Below are 24,678 nucleotides of genomic sequence, written 5' to 3' on the forward strand. Positions count from 1 at the left end.
ACTAGATGGTAAACTTACATTGCTCAGAAGCTGCATTTTATTTAAAAGCTACTTGAAAAGGTTATCACATTGCCATAAGGGAACCCTAATCATTTTTATCCAAATATAGTTACACCTAATTGAGTGACCCATCTTAGCAGCACTGTTAGTCTTTGGCTTTGTGAAGTTTTCACACAAACACCCAAATTCTGTGGAAATTACATAATTGTGCTTAGATATTATCAATTTAAAAGGAGAATCAAGCTGTGGTTATGACTGAGAGAGAGAGAGAGCATGTGCTGTATGTTGTATTGGGGAAGCAGAGAAATTAAAAATTTGGAGGATCCAGGATACCACTTTATAAGTAAAGCGGAATCCTCAGCAAAATGCTTACTATTAAAGGCAGCGGCATATTATCGCCTGGGCCAACAAGGCCTAGGCCTAGGGTGGCAAATTTGCTTGCTCCCTCCCCGGCCCCGCCCCAACTCCGCCACTTCCCCAAATCCCTGGCCCGCCTCCTCCCCCAGGCGTGCCGCGCTTCCCTCCTTCCACCTCCGTCCCAGGCTTGCTGCGCGAAAGCGCTGGGAGGGAGGGAGGAGAAGCGAGTAGCGGCGTGCTCAGAGGCAGAGCGGAGGTGAGCTGGGGCCAGGGGGCGTGGGGAGTAACCCTTGGTTAACCCCCCGCGCCAGCTCACCTCCGCTCCACCGCCGCCATCCCCCGAGCGCACCGCAACTCCCCTTCTCCCCTCTCTCTCCCAGGCTTGCCGCGGGGGAGCGGAAGTGAGCTGGCGTGGGGGGGCGGCAATTTTTTCAGGGCCTAGGGGCAGCAAATTTGTTTATCCTCCACTGATTAAAGGTAAGTCCAGTGCGGGAAGAGAGACTTCAGTAAAGCCACAACCCCTACAGTGAAGCAGATGGAATTAGTGTCCCCACACTACTATAATAACATTGCATAAATATGAGGAAGGAATCAACTGAAATACAATCACTATTCCTCGGGCAGATAGAAGTCATGAGCCCAGTAATATAATTATAATAAATTGTAATAAATTTAGATTAATATAGAAAACAAATGAAGTTGTGCCACAGCACTTAGGCACTGTGCATTCATGTGTTTCCAATCCAATAACTTTATTGAAGTCATGAGAACCAAAGATTGAGAAAATAACACAGATGTGAAAAACTTTTGAAGGTGAACCAATGCAGACAGCGGGAGTTATTAATCTGATGGCCAGTCTACCTCTAAACTCACAACACTAGTTGTCAGATAGGCAAATTACCCATTTGCCATCAGATGTTATAAAACACTCCTGAGAAAATGCACATACATAAATCTAACACAATATGACATTTATGCTTAAAGCAAAATTCTCTCTCTTCATCACCATATTATCTGAGTGCCTTTCAAGTATTTACTCCTGAGGGAATTCTGTGCCAAAAAATTAAAAATTTTGCACACAATAATTTCAATTTCTGCAAAATTCTGCAAATTTTATTTGTCATTAAATAAATTTGGCTCCAGCATGGCAGTGGGGAGCACAGGCCACTGGCTGCATTGAGGTGGGAGATCACCCTGAAACCCCCAGCTCCCCAGTACAGGGACTCAGCAGTAAGGCTGCATGTGACCCTGACACAGTGCAAAGGCTGGGCCTGCTCCAGAAACATCCTGGGGCCCTGCCCCTCTGTGCCAGGCACACCAGGTGTGGGTAGGCAGGCTCAGCCCAGCAGCATCCAAGTGTGGAGGGGCTTAGTGTGGGGAGATCCAGGTGTGAGGTGAGAGGTTTCTGTGTGAGGCAATCTGGGTGCCAGCAGCTCAGTGAGAGATCTGGATGCACAGGGACTCGTTATGGGGTCCGGGTGCAGGGGCAATGGGATTCTGCAGGGGATCCAGGGGATGGTGGTTGGGCTCAGCGTTGGGGGGAAGGGGGGGTGGTATCTGGGTGTGGGGAGATGGGCCATGGCGGGGGAGGGGGGTGTCTGGGTGTGGGGGCTCAGTGTGGGGATCCGGGTGCTTGGGGAGTGGGGCTTGATGGAGTGGGGTTCTGGGTATGGGGGCTTGTCAGAGGAGTTCAGGTGTAGGGAGGTAGGGCTTGTCAGGGTGAGGGTTCGATGAGCCTGCTTAATGGGGGAGCCCCAGCTGCTGCTAAGGTTGACGCTGCATATCAGGCTCCCGCTTCCCCCCGTGATTTCCCTCTCCCCTTTTCTTATCCATCCCCCTCCCCTTGCTTCCACATTCCCTTCCCCGCCCTATTCCACCCCCTTCCTTCCCCACTGCCTCTTCCCCCACCCCCTTCCCCACTGCCTCTTCCCCCACCCCCTTCCCCCCTCCCTCATTTTCCCCACCTCCACTTACCCAGCCCTACCCCGGGAACTCACTGTTCCACAGAAAACAGGAAGGCTCCCAGAACACAGAAGGGGAGAACAACTGGCACTAGGACCCAGGAGTCTGTATTCAGCTGCAGAGTCAGCAGAGCCCTAGAAGCAGCCTCTGAGCTGGGCAGTGATGTGTTTGCAGAAATGAGGGTGGAGGGGAGGCCGTGGTACGTAACCCCCAGGGGCGGCAGCTTTGTATAATTTTGGTGGTGCCAAGAATGGGTCCAAGTGCTGCCCCTCCCCCCGCCCCCCCCCGCCGCCACACACACACACCTGCCTAAGGCTCTGGGAGGGAGTTTGGGTGCAGGAGGGGGTTTGGGTTGCGGGCTCTGGGACAGAGTTTGGGTGCTTGGTGCGGGCTCTGGGCTGGGGTGTGGGGTTGGGGTGCAGGAGGGGGTTTGGGGTGCAGGCTTTTGGAGAGAGTTTGGGTGCAGGAGGGGTGTGGGCTCTGGGAGGGAGTTTGGGTACTGGTGCAGGCTGGTGCAGGCTGGACTCTGGGCTGGTGCAGGAGGGGATGTGGGAGGGGCTTTGGGGTGCTGGGTGTGGGACGGGGTTTGGGTGCTGGGTGTGGGCTCTGGGCTGGGGCAGGGGGTTGGGGTGTACAAGGGGGTGGAGGAGGTGGCCCTGAATTTGCTGGAGCCTGGGCACCACGGGCCCATACAAGTTGCCACCCCTGCTAACCCCGTGTGCCTCCCCCATGCCTCGCCTCTGTTTGGGGAGCAATCCCCCCAAAAAAACTGCACACATGGTCGCCGCCCTCCCAACCCCCCCAGCCAGGCTTCTGTTTGCTTCCCTGCTATTTTCTGCAGGAAATGTGCAGGGGGACCGTTTTCTGCAGGCGCGCAGTCCTGCAGAATCTCCCCAGGAGTAAAAATTTGTGCGACTAGCTTGCCTCGTGCATAATAAAAAGCCCTATCCTTACACCCCAGTGAGCTACAGTAGCCAGGGGGAGGGAAAGTCTCTCTCTTTTGTTGACACACACACCCGACGGTGATCATGCAGGCACGCACGCCCAGCCCCCTTCCCCGTCTCAGAGGCTGCTCCAGGCACGCTGAAATAGACACGCTGCCTGGGCTGCCAGGGATGAGTTGCGTATCCCCGGCAGATTTTTTTGTTGTTGCATTTTTCTGTTTGGAGGGCACAGAAAAACGCGGGCCATATAAATTCTGTGCCCCTGCATCGGCGCAGAATCCCCCCAGGAGTAAAATATCAGAGGGGTAGCCGTGTTAGTCTGAATCTGTAAAAAGCAACAGAGGGTCCTGTGGCACCTTTAAGGCTAGGTCTACACTGCAGCGGGGTTCCGACCTAAGATACGCAACTTCAGCTACGTGAATACCGTAGCTGAAGTTGCGTATTTTAGGTCGGCTTACCTAGCGGTGAGGACGCGGGAAAGTCGACCGCTGCCGCGCTGCCGCCGACTCCGCTGCCGCCTCCTGCCGAGGTGGATTTCCGGAGTCGACGGCAGAGCGATCAGGGATCGATTTTACCGCGTCTTGACTAGACGCGGTAAGTCGATCCCCGAAAAACCGATTGCTACCCGCCGGATCGGCGGGTAGTGAAGACAAAGCCTAAGACTAACAGAAGTATTGGGAGCATAAGCTTTCATGGGTAAGAACCTCACTTCAGGAGTAAGTATTTCAGAAGAGAAGTAAGAATGATAAACTCTCAATTTCTTCCTAACCAGCCTACAGGAGAATTAGTTTAGTATGTGCGCACTTGGGGACATGCATTGTTGTCTGTGAGTATATCTACACTGAAATTAGAGGTGTGACTGCAGCATGCAAAGACATACCTGAGCTAGCTTTGATATAGCTAGCTCAAATAATAGCTGTTAAGCTGCAGCAGCATGAGCTAGCTGCTGGAGTGCATATCCCGGGTCCCAGTAAGTTTTATACAGCCCATGCTACTGAGCATGCTGCCACGACTTTGCTTCTATTGTTATTTGAGCAGCTAGATCGAAGTTGCTACATGTGCTGCAGTCACACCTCTGCAGTGTAGACATACCCTGTGTGAAGAAGTTCCTGAGGGAAAGCAAATCAAAGAAATGAGTTTTAAATTTAATTCAGATTGGTTGGGTTTTGGTCATTCTCTTGTAAGAATTAATTCCACAATTTGGCTCAAGCTCCTGCGAAAGTTCCATCCTCTGCACCCACAAGCTTCCCCTATTGGTTGACAGTTTCATTGTTCCAGTAGAACATAGCCATCGTGGGAGATCATGGTCACAGAGGGTGAGATGATCTCTCAGGTAGCTAGGGCTAATCCCATGGATGGGTGTAAATAACAAGACTGAGACCTTGAAGGGATTTCTGTGTACTATGGGAAGTCAATGTAGGGGCAATTCTCTGGAGTTTCGTTGATATGGCAAGCTGTGTTGCTATGCAGGCAGGCTGCTGTGTTCTATACCAGTTGAAGTTTTTCAGGATTTGTGGCTTGAATCCGAAATCTGAGTTGTTATATCAAGCACACTGGGGCTTAGTGTGCTTCTTATAAGATGAGCCAATTGAAGATGGAACTGGATGTTTTTTGCTTTCATGGCTATTTGGATTTCTAGTAGAACTGAGGAGATCAAAATGGCATTAAACTTGTGTGCCAAATTAACAATCTCAGGGCATATGTCCTCAGTAGTGGGAAATGTTATAAAAGAGGTTAGTTCTTGAAAGCATTTCCCTCTTCCTCCCAGTATCACCTCAGTCTCACCTGTATTCCCCTCAAGCCAAAATAGGTCAAAATTGACTTCTGGTCATAGAGGCTGATTGTTTTAGAGATCTTGTGCTAAATACAGTTCAAATGTGGCAATCCCCTTCTCCCCCACTCACTCGGCCATTGCTGTATTAGTATTAGTAAAATCTTGTAGACGATGTGCTTGGATCTGTTCAGATACAGATATTGACAGTCTTTGCTCTGGAAAGCTGAAAGTCAAAACGAGAAAGCCATAGAGTAGATAAGCCGTACTGAGTAGTTCAGAGGTATGAATGACAAGGTTTGTTAACCGTTTATTATATTGTTGGTGACTCATTCATTGTGCCATCTTCTGTTTAGGCTGCTACTTATTAAGATGACTCTCCCTTTAAGCTCCAGGCAAAAGGATGGTCAGAGATTTACACAAATCCAAGTTGCAGAAGTTACTGTCTTTAAGAGTATCAGAAGGAGGAAAAGATGCATGGATTTGTGGACCATTTGGCAGAATGTTTTACATGTGGATACAGTAGCTGCTCAATGGTGTATTTGTTTTAATCAGTCTTCTTGGCTAAGCAGACAGATTTGTCACCCACTGGTTGCACATAGGCCACACGCTGATTTAGTTTTGAAATAATCCCACACTCTTGTGAATATGTTGGAGAAGCTGTATGACAAATTGCCAGGTGGCATAGCTCTTACAGTCTCAAATGTGGACTGTGTTGCTGGATAAAGAATTTGTTCACATGCCAATAACTTCATACATATGTAGCTAGATAATTTCTTAATTTGATGGTCAATGATTTATTTAAAAATACACTGGGTAATGGGCTGGAAATGTAACCATCCCCTCAAAAGTTACACTTTTTCATGTGTCCCCTTCATATTTTATATAAGCATTTTCCACAGGGAGGTCATCAACATTCTACCGCTTTCACTCCTCAGATGGACTACCCACCTGCAACAAACTCATGGATCTGGCTTTGTTGCAGGCATGGATATGCACATACACCTTTCCTCTGTGCTCCCTCTCTGGCCATTCTTGTGAACAGGCAGGTATTGAAATTGCCAAGAATCCTACTGAATGTTTCAGAAAGAAGAATGCTGGTAGATTTCAAAACCTTGCCTAAACACTAGAAAAGATTAGACTGAGAGAGTAGCATCATGGAGCGAAGTGAATGTAACATGTTCACAAATATCTGTGATTGTTTAAAAAAAAAATCAGCACTTTTCATTTCATGTGAATTTCTGAGCCTGAGATTTTATCTCTGTTGCCAACATAGTTTTTGTATATAATGAGGTGAAAAAAGGGGGAATTATTAAATGAATATAAAAATACTGTACTCTGCTATCCATGGTACACATACACTTCAGATATCATGATGATGAGTTCACTATAAATGTGTATATATATGGGGAGAGTCATTTCTTTTCAGCCCAAGATGCTTTTTGAGAGCTGAAAATGGAAAACATCCTTACCTCATTGTACAAGCTCAAACGATAGAACACATCAAATGGAATTCCTATTTTCATATGTATGAACAATTCTTTCAACAAGAAGAGACCAGTATTGGATTTGCAAATATCAAGGGAGACAGAGGGCAACTGCGCTTTGGCCCCTGCTCACTGAAGTCTCCTGTACTTGGAAGGCCTTGCATCTGTGTGGTTCATTTTCCCTTATTTAATTACTATACTATAGTTAATAGGTAATTAAAAGCAACAATAACACTTGCTAGAGTGTTACTGAATTTATTTTTAGACACACCTGCTCTTCTGCCCCTCCTTGATTGTTTCCTGGTTTCTGTGGTGTTTGGAGTGTGCTGTAGGAAATTCCCCCTCCCTGCAGGAAAGAGAGAGTTGCATGATGAGAGGTGATGCTACTGCTGTAATTTACCATAGTTATCCCTGATCTTGTTCTTTCTTTTTACTCCTTGCTTCCTACGCACCCACCCATTTCTCCCCTCTCCCCACATTGCTTCCACTGAAGAAGCAGATTGTTTTTGGCCAGTTTGCTGTGAAAATGTTTCACGTAGTTCTATTTCCTGCACATTTGGGCTCTTCTACTGAGTACTGTGAATAAGCCTATTTAGTCTTCAAAGTACATAACTTGATTGACAAATTCATTTATAAGAATCGGTTCTTACATTGTTCCAGATGTTCCACCTACAAGCCAGGGTGTGGATCACAAACAGGTCCAGAGAGAGCTCGGGGATGTGGTTCTGCATCTTCACAACCCCACTATCCTTTCTTCTTCCTCAATTGAAGTTCATTGGACAGTAAGTAAATATTATAAAATGTTAGGTGGGTTTTGGGTAGGGAGAAAGGGAACTTTTTATTTAAATCCCAATACTACACCACAGTATTGATGGTGGAGTTAAACTATATAAAGAAGCTATGAAAATAGTTTGCTGTTGTACATGAAAATCATTCTGTGTGTATTGGCACTATGTACACTCCCCTGACTGTCTGTCTTAATCAGAACCTAGACTACCTTCTCACTCTACAGAGAGTGCTATGCCGTATGAAGCCATGCTCAGCTTCCTTTGTCAGGAGGCGAAGGGACTGATCCAAAGTCTACTCAAGTTCATGAGAGCCATTCCACTGCATTCAGTGAGAGGTGTACCAGGCCCGAAGTCATGTTTGAGATAACACAATAGCTCCTCAGTCTATCAACCAGAGTTGGGGGAAGTACTACATAAAATAGACCCTATGATGTGATAGTTGCCATGTCCACCCACCCCAGATCAGATATTGAGAAATACATTTCCTCCCACAGCACAGCAATTACTAGGTTAAAAGTGAACACACATGCTGTGGGAAAGAAAAACACAATGAGAAACAATCACGGATTGTTTTATTGACCATCACATTGGTCAGTAGCAGTTAGGTCAGAAGTATGGCGGTCATAGTGGAAGAGGGGGAAAAGCAGGGCAAGAAAAGAAAAAGGTACTATAGGAGTCCCCAAGGGAGAGGGGTAGAAAGAGATACAGAGGAGGGACAAGGAGAGAGAATGAGAAGATTGGGAGCTTAGAAAAATTGAAGGAATACAGGGAAATAAATTGTGGCATGAAGGGGATGGATGAGGAGAAAGGGAAAAGAAAGAAAGAGAGTACAGTATGAGGAAGGAATAAGTCTATCCAAGGAAAGACGTAAGACAATGTTAATGAACTAACAGCTGTTTTAAGCAATATCAACTAGGTGGTCGGGAAAAGAGAGGGGCAACTCCACCAGTGGAGACAATCCCAAGGGAATTGAGCTTTAAACTGTCATCTGGGCTCCCTTCTGATCAAGTCATTGGCAGGCATGATAAAAAAATGATCACAAGATGCTGCAGCTAGCATGGCGTAATTTTGTAAGGAAAGCATTTTACTTTGTCAAGAGCTATAGAGGAACTGACTGCTGTGATGCACAGTAATTACAGTGAAACCTGCACTAAGGACCACCTGCAGCAGGCAATCTCCTGTTTTAACTGACCACTTAAAAACATCACCAAGCTTCCAAGCATAATTTTGTTTGACCTTTAGTTACAGAACAACCTTTTCCAGGCAGCCAATTTTTGTTGGTCTCTTGGGTGGTCTCTGACTGCAATTTCAAAGATTAAGCATTACCTCAATTTTAGCTAGTAGATATTCATCACTCAGTTGTTTAAAATAAAATATGTTTGGGTGTTACATTGCAAACAAACAGTTTTATTATGTCACCAGATAAAATAGTTTAAATGGGACAAATCTGACTGTTTTTAAGTAGATATTTTTATTTTTGAATCTGCCTATACATCAGAAATCGTTTATCAAAATCAGTGACTAAAACATACTGAAAGCTGCACAAGACTCCAATTCTCTTAGGTAACCTCCTGTCTCAAGTATCCCCAAATATATTGACCTGGATTCTTATTTACACTAAGGCCTCTGTACACTGCCAAGTGACATAAAGTGGCCTTACTGCAAATGACAATCCAGCTAACTGAGTGTAGTTTTGATCCACCTTTATTAGTAGCTTTCTTCCATTAAAAAGCTAATTTTTATTGGCCCTGTTACTGACTGCTTAACACAGCACCAGTCCTACAGCACAGTAGCCCCCTGCTGAGTCACTGAGAATGGAGGAAGTGCTTGGATTTATCTGGCCTTTGACTGAGTCAAGCATAATCATCAGAATGTAGATAGTGCCAGTTGGCTGCCCTTTAAAATCCACTTTGTCCAGAAGGAAGCAAGCAGGAAGCAAGGGTCATTTTATGCAATCTGGGAGGCTTCCAGCCCTCAGGAAGGTTGACCTGTTTCTTTGTTTAATTTCTATATTCATCATCTGAACTATTAAAATATACACCCCAATCCTGCAAACATATCCACCTAGGCAAACCCCTGCCCTGCTTGGAGCCCCATGGCATCAGGATTATTCATTTAAAAAAATATAGAACATGATTCACCATTCTGTTATCCCTTCATTGATGGCAGTGCAGTTCTACTAGCTTAAAACTTTATTAATGCAGTGGTGAATAAGGCCCATAATTTGCTTTATCTGGTTCAGTAGCATTGCTTACTTTGGATAAAATAAATGGATAGTTCTTAGTATTTTGCATAATACCACAGGCAATGTTACGGTTTGTATTTATTAAACAGTCCATTAGGCATTCACTAACGTGTGTTTCTACTGCTCTGCTAGGTGGACCAGCAATCCCAGTATATTCAGGGATATAAAATTCTGTATAGACCTGCCACTGCATCCCACGGCGAATCTGAATGGTTAATTTTTGAAGTGAGAACACCAACCAAAAATAGTGTCGTCATTCCAGAGCTGAAGAAAGGTGTAAACTATGAAATCAAGGCCCGCCCTTTTTTTAACGAGTTTCAAGGAGCAGATAGCGAAGTGAAATTTGCAAAAACCCTAGAAGAAGGCAAGTAGCAGCAAGTCTTTTCTTTTTGAAGGAGTATCCTCTCTGATACTTTCATTATTTGATTTTGTTTGAAGTGCGTACTGTATCAGAACACAGCAGTGCACAGCTGAGGAGACTGTCAGCATGTTGGACTGATCATTATGTGACTTGTTTGGTGGCACAGAAGTAAATATTTAAAACTTTGCGTGTGAGAGAGGCATGTGCAGAAATCCCCTCCAGCACTTGGAAGGGAAATGTGCTTTTTTATCTCCAGTGCAGCATGTTCTCCTCCCTGCTGAGTTCATGGTCTGGTCACAAGTGACTTGTATCAAATTCAAACACATACTTACCACTATCTAAAGTAAATAGCAGATACCGCAGAAATCATCAAAGTATTGTAGCTGAAGGAACGGAAGCTACATTTTTAGAGTGCCTGTATATCTGGATCCATCACTGGTACAAAATGAAAAGATGATGAGTGAGAGCAACAAATACAGTGGGCTAAATTATGCATCCTCCTCTGTGTATGTGCTATAAAAAGAGGAGAGGGTTCACAAAGCCATTTCCCTCACCATAGCATTTTTACTTGCAGGTCAAATATAATCAAAATGGTGATGGGTAATGCCTCAGAGTAGACATTTCAGTGCATTGGTGGGGCCCAGTCCTGCACCATACATTTTGGCTGCACTAGTTGAACAGATGACCCTCAGTGCCTTCCCTCTAGGCCTCTAGAGCAGCCTCAAAAGAGCAGCACCTGAGCCCAGAATATCTTAGGATGACTCTAATGGACCCAAAAAATAGGAATCTTCGTATTGAAACTACCTAACAAATAACTGGAGTTTAAGAAGTACATTTTATTTTATTTTATTTTATTTTATTTTACAAAAAAGGAAAAAACTGAAGCTCAGGGAAAAGAAAAGCCAACATTTTTGAAAACATCCACTTTTTGGTGCCTATATTTTGAGTGTCCAACTTGGCACACCAACAGCTTGATTTTTCTAAAGTGATGGGCACCCAAAGCTCTATGTGAGGTTAGTTTGAGTGCTCAGAAGTTCTGAAAGGAAGGACCTAGATGTCTCAGGTTAGGCACCAAAAATTAGTAGAATCTTTTTAACGTTTTGATCTCAGTATTGGGTCAAGGTGACAAAGCAGAGCCAGCAATGGAACCCAGGATCCCAACACCTGTTCACATCACTAGACCATATTTTCTCTCTCATGTCCATTTACCTTGACAGATAGAAACATCCTCAATGGCGAAACAAGAAATTATGATTACATTTGTGTAGTGCAGAATGGGCCATTTATATATCAAGCACTAGCTACAGCTTGTTAAAAAGCATTTGGCAACATTGTATTGGAAATACAACAAATTAACCATCTGGTTCTTCCCACAAACAGCTCCTAGTGCTCCACCTCAAAGTGTTTCAGTGACTAAAAATGATGGGAATGGGACTGCAATTGTGGTTACCTGGCAGCCACCCCCTGAGGATACCCAGAATGGAATGGTCCAAGAATATAAGGTAACATGCAGAGTTCTCATTCACTGCAAAGTATTGGCATGCTATTGATGGATAAGTTGTTCGTGGATACTTGGCTCCATCTACTGGTAAAAATCAAAGCATGTGGAATCAAAAAATATTTCTCTGTTTATATTTTGTATAGTACCACATATTTAGGAATTCTGTCTAGTCTGTGGCATCTTTACATGTACAAAAGGAATTAAAACTGCCTACTAATTTGAATGGGAAGATGGTAGTGCAGGAAATTAAAGAAAAGATCAAAATTCATAATTAAAATAAGCAACTTCTTGTCTATGCTATAAGATGAGAATTGCATACACAAACACAAAGAGAAATGTACCAGTTTAAGAACCATTTTGTGATCAAAACAGGGTATTTGAGGAAATAAATTGGTCTAATAATTTGAAAGGCTTAGACATAATTTATTATGTAACGTTCTGAGTAAATTGTACTATTCTATTCATCTGAGATGGTTAAAAACATGGAATAGCTTTCCATCTAAAGAGTGCTAGTGTAAGACTAAATATATTTATAGCAATTTTTCTTTGTTTTTTCACAAATCTATCTTTGCATTCTAGCTTTCATTATACTATATATTTTTAATATATTAAAGTTCAGTATTCAGTTTTTATTATTTAAGGCCTCTGTAGCAACATACTGTTTTTATCTTAGAGTAATTTAAATTGTGAATCAATTACATATAAAAGAAATGAAGCTAAAATTGCCTAAGCAAGGCTGAGATGTTGTAAGTGTCCAGTCATGGATTTCAAGGTTGTTTCTAGTGACAGGATGGTTTGCTGTAGTCTGTAGCAAATTGGCATTGTTGAGAGAGATTTTTAAATCAGAATGTCTTAGCCTTTAAAAAAAAAAAAAGATAAAATACCATAGTGTAGGCATTTATTCCTAAGCATCAAAACTCTTTCCACTCATTTCTTTCTTTTCCCTGTAGAAAAGAAAAGAGTGGAGATCACTTAGCTTCATGGTCAATTTAAAATAATAAAATGCCTTTCAGAACCTGATTGACTGGTACAAAATCATTTTGTGGCTTAGTTTCAGATGTAATTGAAAAAATATTCACAAAGGAAGTTTTATTTAAAGGCAGTTAGACCTTGAACTAAAGAGATGGAATTACTCATCCACCAGAAACTGCATTAAAAGAATGTTAGGGTTGTGAGGACAAAACAATAAAAGAGAGGAAATTCACATTTGAGCGTGGAATGCTATACAGTGTCTGCTAGCATCTGGGGACAATAGCTTGCAGTGACCTATGAGTAGGCATCTCTTAGTGCCTATGCAGCTGTGGGGCTGCCACTGTTTTTTAATGTGGGTCAGTGGATAATTTTCCCTATGGATAGAAAACAGGCATCAGGAAAAAATGCATAATTATATTTTCTGTTTAAAAAACAAAAGCAACTATTCAATGTTAGGAACAAATAACCTGGAAAAAAAACCCTGAAATTCAAATCCCCCCCCCTTTTTTTTTAATACAAAAAGGAATTAATGATTATTCTGTCATTATTTTCTCAACAAGTGAATTCTCTTTATTTTTCAAAACAATTCAAACCGAGGCTGGCTGACACCTTGCAAATTAAGTTTTAGAATGGAGCAAATTTGAATGTATTAATAGGTTATAATGAAAAGGATGACACAGCCACAGCTACAGAAGTATGAATGGCACTTTACAAAAAACAACAACATTCAAATGAGGCTAGAGTCCATTCTGTCACATCTCTGGCATAAAGTTACAGGGCTGCTTACAACACTTTTCATTTCCTTCTTCCATGATGCATCTGTTCAGGAGTGGCTTCCCGTTTGTTTCCTTAACAAACATCTTTTATCTGTTCAAACTTCCCTATGTAGAGCATAATAATATACTTTAGTCACTTCTATGTAAAGATTGTGAGAAATTAAGCAGAAAACAAATTTATACCATAACTATCCATTGCCTAGCATAGTTTTCATTCATTAGTGTCCCTTCCTTCTTGCTAGTTAAATACAGGTTTTTTGTGGGTTGGGGGATGTGTTAAGCTATATAGATCTATATTCTGTGTGCGTGTGTGTTGTGGCACAAGGGGTTGCAACTGCTCTTGTGAAGGCTGCATAACTGTTTCCTTTCCAAATCCCTATATTGACTTATTCATAGCTTTTTAAAACATGCACTGTTATCATTTTTATAAGATCATTCTATAACTTTTCTGCAGGTTTTATGGATCATTGTCTAGAATTTAATGACACTAATAAAATTATATCATTTATTTAGTATTCATTTGTAAAAATGAGTGCTTATCCTATGCTCTGGACATTCCTGGACACATTTCACAATTACGTTTATTAAAATGGATTACTACATTGACCCCTTATCTTCCCACAATAAGCATATATAATAATCTAACAACTGAAAATATCTTCCAGTTCTTTATAATTCCCCACAAGAGTCCTCTGAACCCCTTACATCTAGGGCGAAGAAATGTGTCTTGTAGCATGCTCACAGGGCCAGTGTATTAGGAATATTTGTGAGCTCAAAGCTGAGAGGTGGCCCCCTCACAGAAAGTGCTGTGCTAGTTGATTCGATCTCCCTTATGGTTGGGGTTCCAGCTCAGGCTGATCTCAAATGCATAAGAATGGCACAGGGAGAGTGAAGCAGTCTTTCAGATAACAAGGTTTTAGACCATTTATAGGTCAAGACCACAACCTTAAATTGTACCCTGTATTTAATAGGTAGCCAGTGTGGATCCAAAAGTACTGGTGTCATATATTCCTAGGAGGACCTACCTCATAACAAACAAGCTGTTGAATTCTGCACCATTTTTGATTTCGAGGTAGATTGAAAGTGTAGCTGCATGTAGAGCTCATTGCAATAGCTTGATCTGGAGGTGACAAAGACAGTTGCAAGTTCAGATTACAAAAGTAATTATTGCAACCTCCTGGCAATACAGATTGAGAAATAGGTGATCTAACAGTAGGCATTACCTGCTACCTGCTTTTAAAATACCAATTGGGAGTCCATCCAGCCCCCTCGGTTGTGCATCTACTCACAAATGGTGGGCAAGCCCCTTGAATCAGAGGGGACAACATTATCTCCCATCTCATCCAGTTGTTTCCCCCTAACCAGCCAATATCACCTGAGTCTTCTCCAGATTGAGTTTCAGCCCCCTAGCTTTTACCCGTGCCACGTTCTGATCCAACAATAGTGACCTAACTCTTAGTTAAAAATTGCATGTCACTGAACCAGCACCAGCCCCTGCACCCAATCCCTGTTTGGTTTACTATAACTTTTATTGCTTCCTGCATGAATACCTGTCCTCAGGGAAAAGTATGAATTCATATGAATACAAATTTCCCCAAACATGTCTGTGAACAAAACCTAGCCTGACCGATTATCATGAAAAAGAGAGTTGGAAATGCCATCAAATTTAATTCCCTTGTTTTAGTCATACTGAATGATTGAGGGTTCTTTCTTTCTTTCTCTCTCTCTCTCATTACTTGTGGAGTGCAACCAATGCTCATTAGTGCATTATATTAGTGCTTATGTCCTGGATTGATATGTTAGAGGGTTAGAAGGGATCTATCAAATTATCTTACATTGCAAACTCTTTGGGGCAGGAACCATCTTTTTGCTCTGTGTACAGCACCTAGCATCATGGGGCTCTAGCCTGTGACTGGGGTTGCTAGGTGCTACTGCAATACAAGTAATAAATAACAGTAATAATCTAGTTCGGCTCCCTTGATGAAGCAGAAAGGACCATATCATATCATGTAACTATCCTTTTAGCTTTAACTTTTAACACCCACATGTGCTATGTACTTTATTTACCTACAGGTTTGGTGCCTGGGCAATGAAAGCAGATACCACATAAACAAGACAGTAGATGGTTCCACCTTTTCTGTAGTCATCCCCTCCTTAATTCCTGGTATTCGATACAGTGTGGAAGTAGCAGCAAGTACTGGGGCAGGACCTGGAGTGAAAAGTGAGCCACAGTTTATCCAATTAGGTAAGCCTTCTGGTAAATCTGCCTATAAATTCAGTGCTGTGTTTATTTTGCCTTTTATGGATCCAGAAATATTTACAAGTCAGGCAGAATGCAGAGTGTTGCTTGCATTTTAAAATAATGAGATTAGTATTTGTGCTTTTGGACATGTATTGGAACTGGATTCTAAAGACAGTGTTGTAACAGCATCTCTCAAAGGTTTGCTGTACAATGGCTGCTGCCTTTTATTTTAAACAAAAAAAATCACAATTTGTTATTGGTTTTGGCTGTTGATTTTTGCAAAGTGGTAGATACTTAAGATTGGCATAGAAAAAACACAGCCGTTTAAGATGGGCCTGAGCCACCAAGTTTGCTACATTCATATTCTGGCCTGCCAGTATCAGGGCAGGGGATGCAACAGTGACCTCATCTGCACGAAGCATTCCTCTGACCCAGCTGAAGACTGGGGGCCATAGGATATGGATATGTCTGGAAGTGATGTGGGATTACTGCTGGTTTACAGAACAATATTTAAAATGCCTTGCATTATAGTGATGCTGCTCTTTGTTAGCATGATGAAATCAAAACATGCTGTCATTAGGGTCAGTACTCTGTCCCATCAGACCAAAATAGAACTTCACCATATTTCTTTTGGCCTTCTACCCTTCTCTGTCCCCATCATTAAAAGCTCTGTCCAGTTATGTGATTTTACAGTTAAAAATAGGTAGTTACTGAGGATGAAAAAAGGACCCTATTCTGAGTGAACAGTTGCTGCAATGCCAAAAAATTACATATGGACATTGAAATTAAGGGAACTTTCAAAGAATTGCTTATAATTTGGGCTTGTGATGCCCATTGATTGTAATAGAAATTGCATAGCAGAACTTTTAAAAATGACTCATTAATGTAGTACCTATAAGTGCTCATTGGCATGTTGTTTTCTGTGCCCATTTTCCATTCTCAGGAATCAGGGTTTCTGTTTCACTGCTGATATTTTGAAAACCTTGAAACTTTAAGCGTTATAGACACCAGCTTAATGAAGAGGCCTTGATGTCTGAAACTGCAGGCTTCATAGTGACATTTTTCCTTAATCCATCTGCTAGTAAATTAATCCTAAATAAACACCAGTTTTACAAGAACATGATTTATTTAGCTTCCCTTCTTTGCCTTTCCAGTTAGCTTATTTGGAAAAGGAACATAGTCGACAATTTGCCTTACCAGGACTGAGCAGGGCCACTAGCCTGCTTCAGCAATGGCATGTATGGACACTTCACTAGAAGGTGAAGGGCAGTTAGATGCCTATGTCCTATTGAAAGTCAATAGGAGTCAGGTACCCAGGCTTTGACAATCCTCTCCTAAGGCTTTTGATTAGTGCTGCACAAAATAAATGGAACTTAGGAGCCTAAGTGCCTAAATCATGAAAATGGGACTTAGGCTCCTAAATCACTTAGGTATTTTTGAAAATTTTGCCCAAAGTCTCTTTCCTCCAGATCATATTTTCTGATTCATCTGAGACCGACAGTAAACAAAAGTTATCGTTTGCAGTTTAGTGGCCTCAGTATTTGGTGACCTTAGTCCAATCCCTAGTGGACAGATGGTAACATTACAGTTAATATCCTTAATGACATTCTCAGCGGAAGCTAGGGATTTGAGCATTATGGCATTTCAGAAAGAAATAATTACACTGTATGAGAGTTCTAAAAAACCCTACCATCTTACCCCCTAGGGCTAAAATGTACATTGGAGGCTCAGCCTTGTGCCACATAGGGTGTGATAGTACATCATCCCAGTGGGAGGTCTCAGAAACATGGTGCCTGATGTAAGCACATTGCCTTTAGGGACACTGAAGAAGTGTTGACCAGAGAATCCCTTGCTATGACCTTTAACAATGCACACCAGGCACCCATCTCTTGACAAACTGTTCTGGCTGGTGATGAAGGAAGTGGCGCAAAGCCTCTTTCTCATTTGCCTCCTTTTGAGGAGGTTAGCACTCTTATGAGAACAGGCCTCAAGCAAACTTTGTGCTCCCTAAAAGAAAGGATTTTTCCAGTACCTGAGGAGATGTGCCTTCTTCAGCTCCCTCTCCCCTTTTTGTACCCATAAAGGATCAGATATAATCTGTGGTGAGATCCTCAGCCCCATTACTTCCACTTTACACCAGGTCAAAGGACCAGAACAATGTAAAGGGCCTTAACAGCCTTGTAACTAGCTGTTGGAAGGATTCCCTTGGCACAGATGCAGTGTAAGATAGCTAAAATAACAGGAGTACTTGTGGCACCTTAGAGACTAACAAATTTATTAGAGCATAGATAGCTGTATGGCTACCTTCTGAGGACTCCTTTGCAAGCCCTGGGAGCAGAAAACATGTGTGGGGACCACGCTGTGGAGATTCTGAGCAGTATGGTGGCTCATAGGGCATCCTGGAGTGGCTGCCATAACTCAAACAGGCTCCTAGGGCTACCTAAGTTACCCCAAGGAGACTCTTCAGCCAGAGTAGCCTAGGATTGTGAGAGTGGTAAAGTGGCTTAAAACTTCCTTAACAATACCCTGAGTTCTGTGCTTGTGTCTCTTAGAGGCTCACCACAGAAGCTCATCCTTCGTTCTTGGATGTGCTCCCAGAGAAGGAGTGAAGCAGCGAGGGATAGATGGCACCATTGTTTTCCAGAAGCTGTTCTGCGGATACAAAACTTAATTTGCTGATGCCATCAGTCTAGCACCTTTCAAAACCAATACATTCATTTAGATGGAGAGGGCTTTTATTTTTGGATTTTGGGGAGGGGAGCTGCATGTGGTGGTGGGTAAGGATGCTGTTCATAAAATGTTTGGGGGGAATTGCTAGTTCCAGTATCTATATGCTAGATGAACTGCATTCCTGCAATCACCAATTTGAGAAATCTATATTTCCTTCTTAGAGTCAGGAAGCTTAAATCTTTTGCTTTGATGTTGATTTCTGAATTAGTATGCTGCTACCTTTATTAAACTGATTACAAATTCCCTGTGTGCGTATTATATATACTGTATGATTTGTATATTCATTTACATTTTGGAATGTCTCTCACAATTAAATCAGATTTAGATCTTACTCTGAACAATTCTTGATTAAAAATTGAGGGCTAGATTGTGACTAACCCTAAAACTTCCCCCTTAGGACTTAGTTTGAGTAAGTCCCCACACACCACACCCCTCCCTTGCACAGATAGGGCTTCTCAGATTTTGGAGTGCTCGGAATGCTCTCGTGCCAAAAATGAGTATGTGGACCTTTGGCTGGGCATGGGGGTAAAAGTAAGTTGCACCCATGCAAGGGCTACAGAACATTACCCCAGAGAACTATTGATCCCTTTGATACTGATCTCCACCGTAGCTTCTGTGCAATGATGGAGTACCATGGATGGCAGCTTTGAAATGTTGACACTCCATTGGTTTGCTGATGGTTCAATAGCAAATTACCTGGTACATCCTGCAGCACGTTCTGTCCAGAGTATTATTCACATGAGGCATCTCAGATCCAGTTAATATTACTCATAATAAACATATTAACCTGAGTGAATACATTTTATGCACTTATTTCTTAAGAGGTTTCTGTAAAATAATTACAAATGTTAAGTGCTTTTTTCAACCAGTGGATGTCTCAAGGGTACAAAATACAAGAAACTCTTATTGCACCTTTATTACTCTAATCACTCACATTAAGAGATGTGATTTGTGAACTAATTAGGACGCCTTTAGGGATATTATTCTGTCAGCCACTGCAAGTAACCTGCCCAGCATAATATAGTGTCTTTTTCAGGCCTGCTTTGAAAGTAGTAGACTTTCAAAGGTGGCGTGCTTTGCCCACCCAAAGCCCTATTGATGTCAGTGAAGCTCCACATGGGCGATGCACTCCATTTACATGCAGTACACTATACAGTTGTAGCCTAAAAGTGGCACTTCTCCATTTATGACATTGTATATAACTAGAAAGAAGGCAAAAGAGACTATTCATACGTTGATTTCTGACCAAAGAATTGTCTTTCCGTATTATATATACCCACATTGGAGGGGGGCGGGGGGTGGAGTTATTGCAAATTCAAGCACTCAGAAGTTAGGAAATACCAGATTTATGGTTGCCCGTGCAACCTTAATTCTCACTTCCCTTTGACCAGCTATCTGGTGCACTGAATGAGGCAGGAGTCCTGTGGAATAGTATCTCATTGTACCGTTAAAGACTGTATCTTAATGCATACACATGGAGGCATTTGCACGGGTCACTGTGATTCTGGCATTTCGTAACTCTTGAATTTGCAACCTAAATAACTTTATTTTAACATAGTATTTTTGTATATAATTTTCTAGTCTATTTTGATAGACTAGAAACCAATTGTTATGTACAATTGTAACAACCTCGTATCTTATATTGTCAGAGTTTAAACCCTGAACCTTCCACACAGCACCACAGACTGCTAGTACTTGAACTACAGACCTAACTACATTAACTCTCAGCGTGGAAAGTCTGTTATCTTGGGGCCAGGAAATATGCCAGTTCCAGGGAGTGATGTAGTCAGCCTTCTCCAGCAGCTCCTAGGAATTCTCAGTGCAATGTGTGCTTCTGCAGCTTTGTCAGCATTGTGAGCCTGGCCTTAGAATGTTCACAATTCCTTATTATTTTATCATGCTGCCAACATTTACCTGGAGGAACCAGAAACAACAGCAGTGATATGGTGATTTTCAACAGTTTATGTCTCCGCTAAACCTGAATGGATTTTCATGGCACAAAGAAAAGGCATTTTTATAGCCCAAGGGCTTTCTCCCTTTTTCCCTAATTTCAAAGGCCTGACACAAACAACAAAGTGATAGAACAAAAAAAGGCTGCAAGAATCTTTAATAATGGAAAGTGTTAGCAACATATATACATGGGTCACTACCAGCTTCCCTTAAATTTAGTGGTTAGCTTAGCTTCTATTATTAAATTAAAGGTTAGCTTAGTTTAGAGGTTCGCTTAGCTCCTATTATTAAATTATTATTATTAAATTCTATTATTAAATATGCCTATATATGTATACATAGGCATGTACGTGTGTGTGTACAGATATATAATATGTATGTCAGTCAGTTTAATGTCTGAAGCTAAACAGTAAGAGAGCGAGAAAGTGTCTGTGTGTATGTGTAAAATATATATATGAAAAATGAGGCTTTGTGCAGGTATAGCAGTCCACACATGCATAGTGTATTTCAGCCTTGGTGCTTTAAATACAACAATTTATTATAATGGTATACAGGTATTTCCAGTGGCTAAAAGAATAATATCACTGAAGGCATGCGAATTAGTTCTCAAATCACATATCATAATGTGCGTGATTAGAAAAATAAAGGTTCATGGAGTATTTTGTACATGAGACATGCACTGTGTGAATAATGCACTTAACATTTGTAGATATATCAAAAAACTACCACTATATTTGTTTGAGTTACAGAATCATTTACATTGCTGGCTCCTTATGCACAGCTTAGGTCTTCATACATTGTATTGATTCTATGTTGTAGTACTCTTTTGGGGGGAAGGGGGAGAGGGGGGAATAAGGTAACTTTTTCCTTATTGTAAATACTTCATTAGAAGTATGAAAGAGAAATATTTAACAATAAAGAAATGTTAACATACGCAGAACAATAGGTGAACAGTGTCTCCAATGAAAATTCAGTTTTCTGTCAAAGAAAACAATTTCAAATAATAACAGCATTTTAAAAAAAGCACATTTAGTTGTTTTGAAATTAGAATGATATTGCAGTTTCCAATATCTTAATACAGCCTCAGTTGCTGTGAGACAAAAGATGAGATATAGAATGGCAATTTTAATTCATTAGTCACAGTACACTTTATACAGTGAAGCCCATCTGGCCACTTGCATGGAATCTCACTTGGCTGTCTCCATAAAATCTGAAGCAACCTAATTTAACCTTGCACAAATAGCCATGAAATCTATAAACCTAGCAGACACAAAGGGTGTATTAGAAAGAAAAGAATAGGTCTGCTTGGTGAACTTTCAGACTATGAGTGCTCTTAGGATCACAGAAGATAAAAGGGCTTGTTACGTGAAATAAAACTTCCAGTCAACAAACAGTCAAAGGCAGTGATTGCTTGTGAAAAAAGGTATTCAGCCTGGATGCCACATAGAATGAAATCTGAAATTCTGTGGAAGAAAAAGCCAAGGAAAAAAACTATTAATAATTTAACCATTTCCCATCTATAAAGGTGTCTCTTTCCCAGAGCAATTGTTTTTTTACAATATGGCTTGTTTTCCCTGTAGTCTATAGTGCCAGTGTTTCTTTTATATATATTTATACTTTTTTTGGGGGGGTAGAAACATGTGGTGTCATGATTAAGAGTATTAACATGTTCACTGGTTAGTGCAGGGGTCGGCAACGTTTGGCACGCGGCTCGCCAGGGTAAGCACCCTGGCGAGCTGGGCCAGTTTATTTACCTGCTGACGCGGCAGGTTACCTGGCGAGCCGCGTGCCGAACGTTGCCGACCCCTGGGTTAGTGCTTAGAGCATTAATGCTGTTGTGTTTTAAGTGAACTGGTTTCCATTTCTTAGCCAGTATGCATTAACAGAATTTGATCAGGCCACCTGAGCAAACAACATATTTCTCTCCTAAAAGGACCAATCTCAGGACCAGATTCTACTATCTTACTCACATTGAGTAGTACCTAACTCTTTGACTATTTACTCTGAAATCCACAGGACTGATCAAGAGTTAGGTATTACACAGTATGAGTGGTGATGTAATGTATTATTCATTGTGAATGAGGGTTTCAGAATCTTGCCCTCAATTCGGGGAGCAATAATACAGATCTCTCACCTCACAAATTTGCAAAGAGCATGTCTTACTGTTAAAAATCAATGTAACCGGATGATAAAAATCTAGCAAAATGTCTTCTCTTTGAGCAACCTCAATGCAATTATAGGATACTGGTGGGTAGAATAGTCTGAAATAGTGTTACTAGAAAGTATTTACAGATATACTATATGGAAAGAAAAATGAAGTTTTAGGTTAAAATAATAAATACCCTGTATATTAAAAAATAAAACTCTTATACATTTAACAATTAATTAAAACATTTTCAGCTGTCCTTTGTTTCCATTCTGATTTCTAAATTGGAGTAGTTGATCGGGTGGGGGGGGGGTCTCTGCTTTTTCCACTACTAGGAAGGCCTATTTGATTATTTTTATTGCATTGTACCTTTTCTTGGGATAGTTATTCTCCCTTTCCTACAGTTCTTCTTGCCTTCTCATAGCTATAATTTTAAAGACTAGCTTGTCTAGCCATGCTAAGTTGGTAGAATCAAGTTACTTTATTCACTCACTTCTTTAGCTAGTCTTGAATTTTCAGTCTTCTTGAATTGAGGTCAAAATAAGACTGAGAAAAAAACAGATTGTGTAACATGAGATACAAGTCGCCTGTCAGAAACTGCTGAATTTAAAAAACATCTCTTCAGTATCCACTTTCTATAAATGTGTTTTGAATTTGTAATGCTTCTATGATTTTCACTTCTGGGGAAGTATGTGTGTGTTCCTGTAGCTTGTTTCTAAGCTTTAGTAGAATTCTGGGAACAGACTTCTCCAACACATTCCTTCATAGTTTTTTTGTGAAAGTTTTGTTGGCTTTTATTTTTAAATTTAATCTGAAATAAATTAATTTATGTTATATTGCAGAAATGATGAAAAATTATAGGCCAAAAATTTTAAACCATGGACTTAAAGTCAGCCTTTAAATCCATATTTAATCACGTAAATAAAAGGGGCCTAATTTTCAGAAGAGCTAAGCACCCACTATCCTGCTGAAGTCAATGGGAGTTGGGGCAGGGAGCATCTTTTTCTTCTGTGTTTGTAAAGCACCTAACACAATGGACTCCTGGTCCATGCCTAAGTCTGCTAGGTGCTACAATAGTACAAATAATAAGTAATAATAATAGTAGTTTAGTACCTCTAAAAATCAGGCCAATTTTATTTGGGTGCCTAAATATGGATTTAAAAGGCCAACTTTGGGTGCCCTGGTTTGAAAATCTGGGCCATAGTATTTTTAAATCGCTGTCTACAATTATTATTACTTAGTAATAATAATAGTACATTTGGTTTTTACAACTGCACATCCAAATTAATCAGAGATTTTTGGTTCCTTTTTTAGATTCCCATGGAAACCCTGTGTCACCAGAAGACCAAGTCAGCTTAGCCCAGCAGATTTCAGATGTTGTAAAGCAGCCAGCTTTCATTGCTGGCATTGGTGCAGCCTGTTGGATTATTCTTATGGTCTTCAGCATCTGGTTATACCGCCACCGAAAGAAGCGAAATGGACTAACTAGTACTTACGCTGGTATCAGAAAAGGTGCCGTATTACAACTCTTGATTTGTTAATTGCTTTACTGTCCTTTATAGCTTTTTAACTGGAAAGATCTTGCTCATCTCAGGCCCATTGAATACTTGGGGTCTGTCCATTGAATAATCAGGTGGACTTTGCATCAGATACCCCAATAGAGAACACATGAAAATTTTGATAGTGTAGTACTTGTGACTTTTTATTAAGACCCTTAATCAAAATACCCAGGCTTGCTTTTCATTTTAAATATATATAGGTGAATTTAATGCTGACAGCTGTTCATATGTTTACAGAATAAGGTAGCAGCAAGGCAAGATTCCTCTTGCTGCCCTGCCACTGTGCCACATGGCTGACCTGAAAAAAGATTCAACTGGGTGGTAGTTCAGTATTCTTCTTCAAGTGCTTGCTCATATCAATTCCATTCTAGGTGTGCGCATGCCCACATGCACGGCCATCGGAGATAGCCTTAGAGGTATCCGTAGGGTTGTCTGAGGCACCTTTTTGAGTGCCACGCCCATGTGTCGGTATATTAGGTGCCGCCGGCCCTATGCCCTCTCAGTTCCTTCTTACCACCCGTGGTGATTAGTTGTAGAATCTTTCCCTTGTCTCACAAGGGCTAACGGTTCTTCTACTTCACCCTTTGAGCCTTAAGGCTTTGTAAATAGTTTGTTTACAGTAGTTAGTTAATATGTAGTTGTACCCTCTGTTGCTTTTTGTAGTTAAAGATAGATTCCCAACTTCGCCCCAGGCGGGGCATGCCACTGTCTCTGGGTTTTAAGCCTTGCTCTGACTGTAACAGGCCTCTATGCCTGTTAGTGAGCCCCATAGCAGCTGTGAAGGAGAAGTGTCGCATCTGTAATAAATTTCATCCGAGAACACAGAAACCATCTTCGTCCCTACTGTGCTGCCCGGTTGCGGGTCACCTCGGACCACTGGGTGCTAG

General features: G+C 41.5%; 1 protein-coding gene across 1 annotated transcript in view; it reads left to right on the forward strand.

The window, feature by feature from the left end:
* ROBO1 (roundabout guidance receptor 1) overlaps positions 1 to 24,678 on the forward strand; it is a gene marked incomplete at its 5' end in the record, with an annotated part of 534,368 nt that overhangs the window by 450,244 nt on the left and 59,446 nt on the right. The window contains 5 exons of the mRNA XM_065420893.1: positions 7,182 to 7,303; positions 9,687 to 9,918; positions 11,296 to 11,417; positions 15,238 to 15,409; positions 23,547 to 23,744. Coding sequence (XP_065276965.1) covers positions 7,182 to 7,303; positions 9,687 to 9,918; positions 11,296 to 11,417; positions 15,238 to 15,409; positions 23,547 to 23,744 — 846 coding nt within the window. The remainder of the gene's footprint in view (positions 1 to 7,181; positions 7,304 to 9,686; positions 9,919 to 11,295; positions 11,418 to 15,237; positions 15,410 to 23,546; positions 23,745 to 24,678) is intronic.

The sequence above is a fragment of the Emys orbicularis genome, chromosome 1, assembly GCF_028017835.1.
Source record: "Emys orbicularis isolate rEmyOrb1 chromosome 1, rEmyOrb1.hap1, whole genome shotgun sequence".
Lineage (NCBI taxonomy): Eukaryota > Metazoa > Chordata > Testudines > Emydidae > Emys > Emys orbicularis.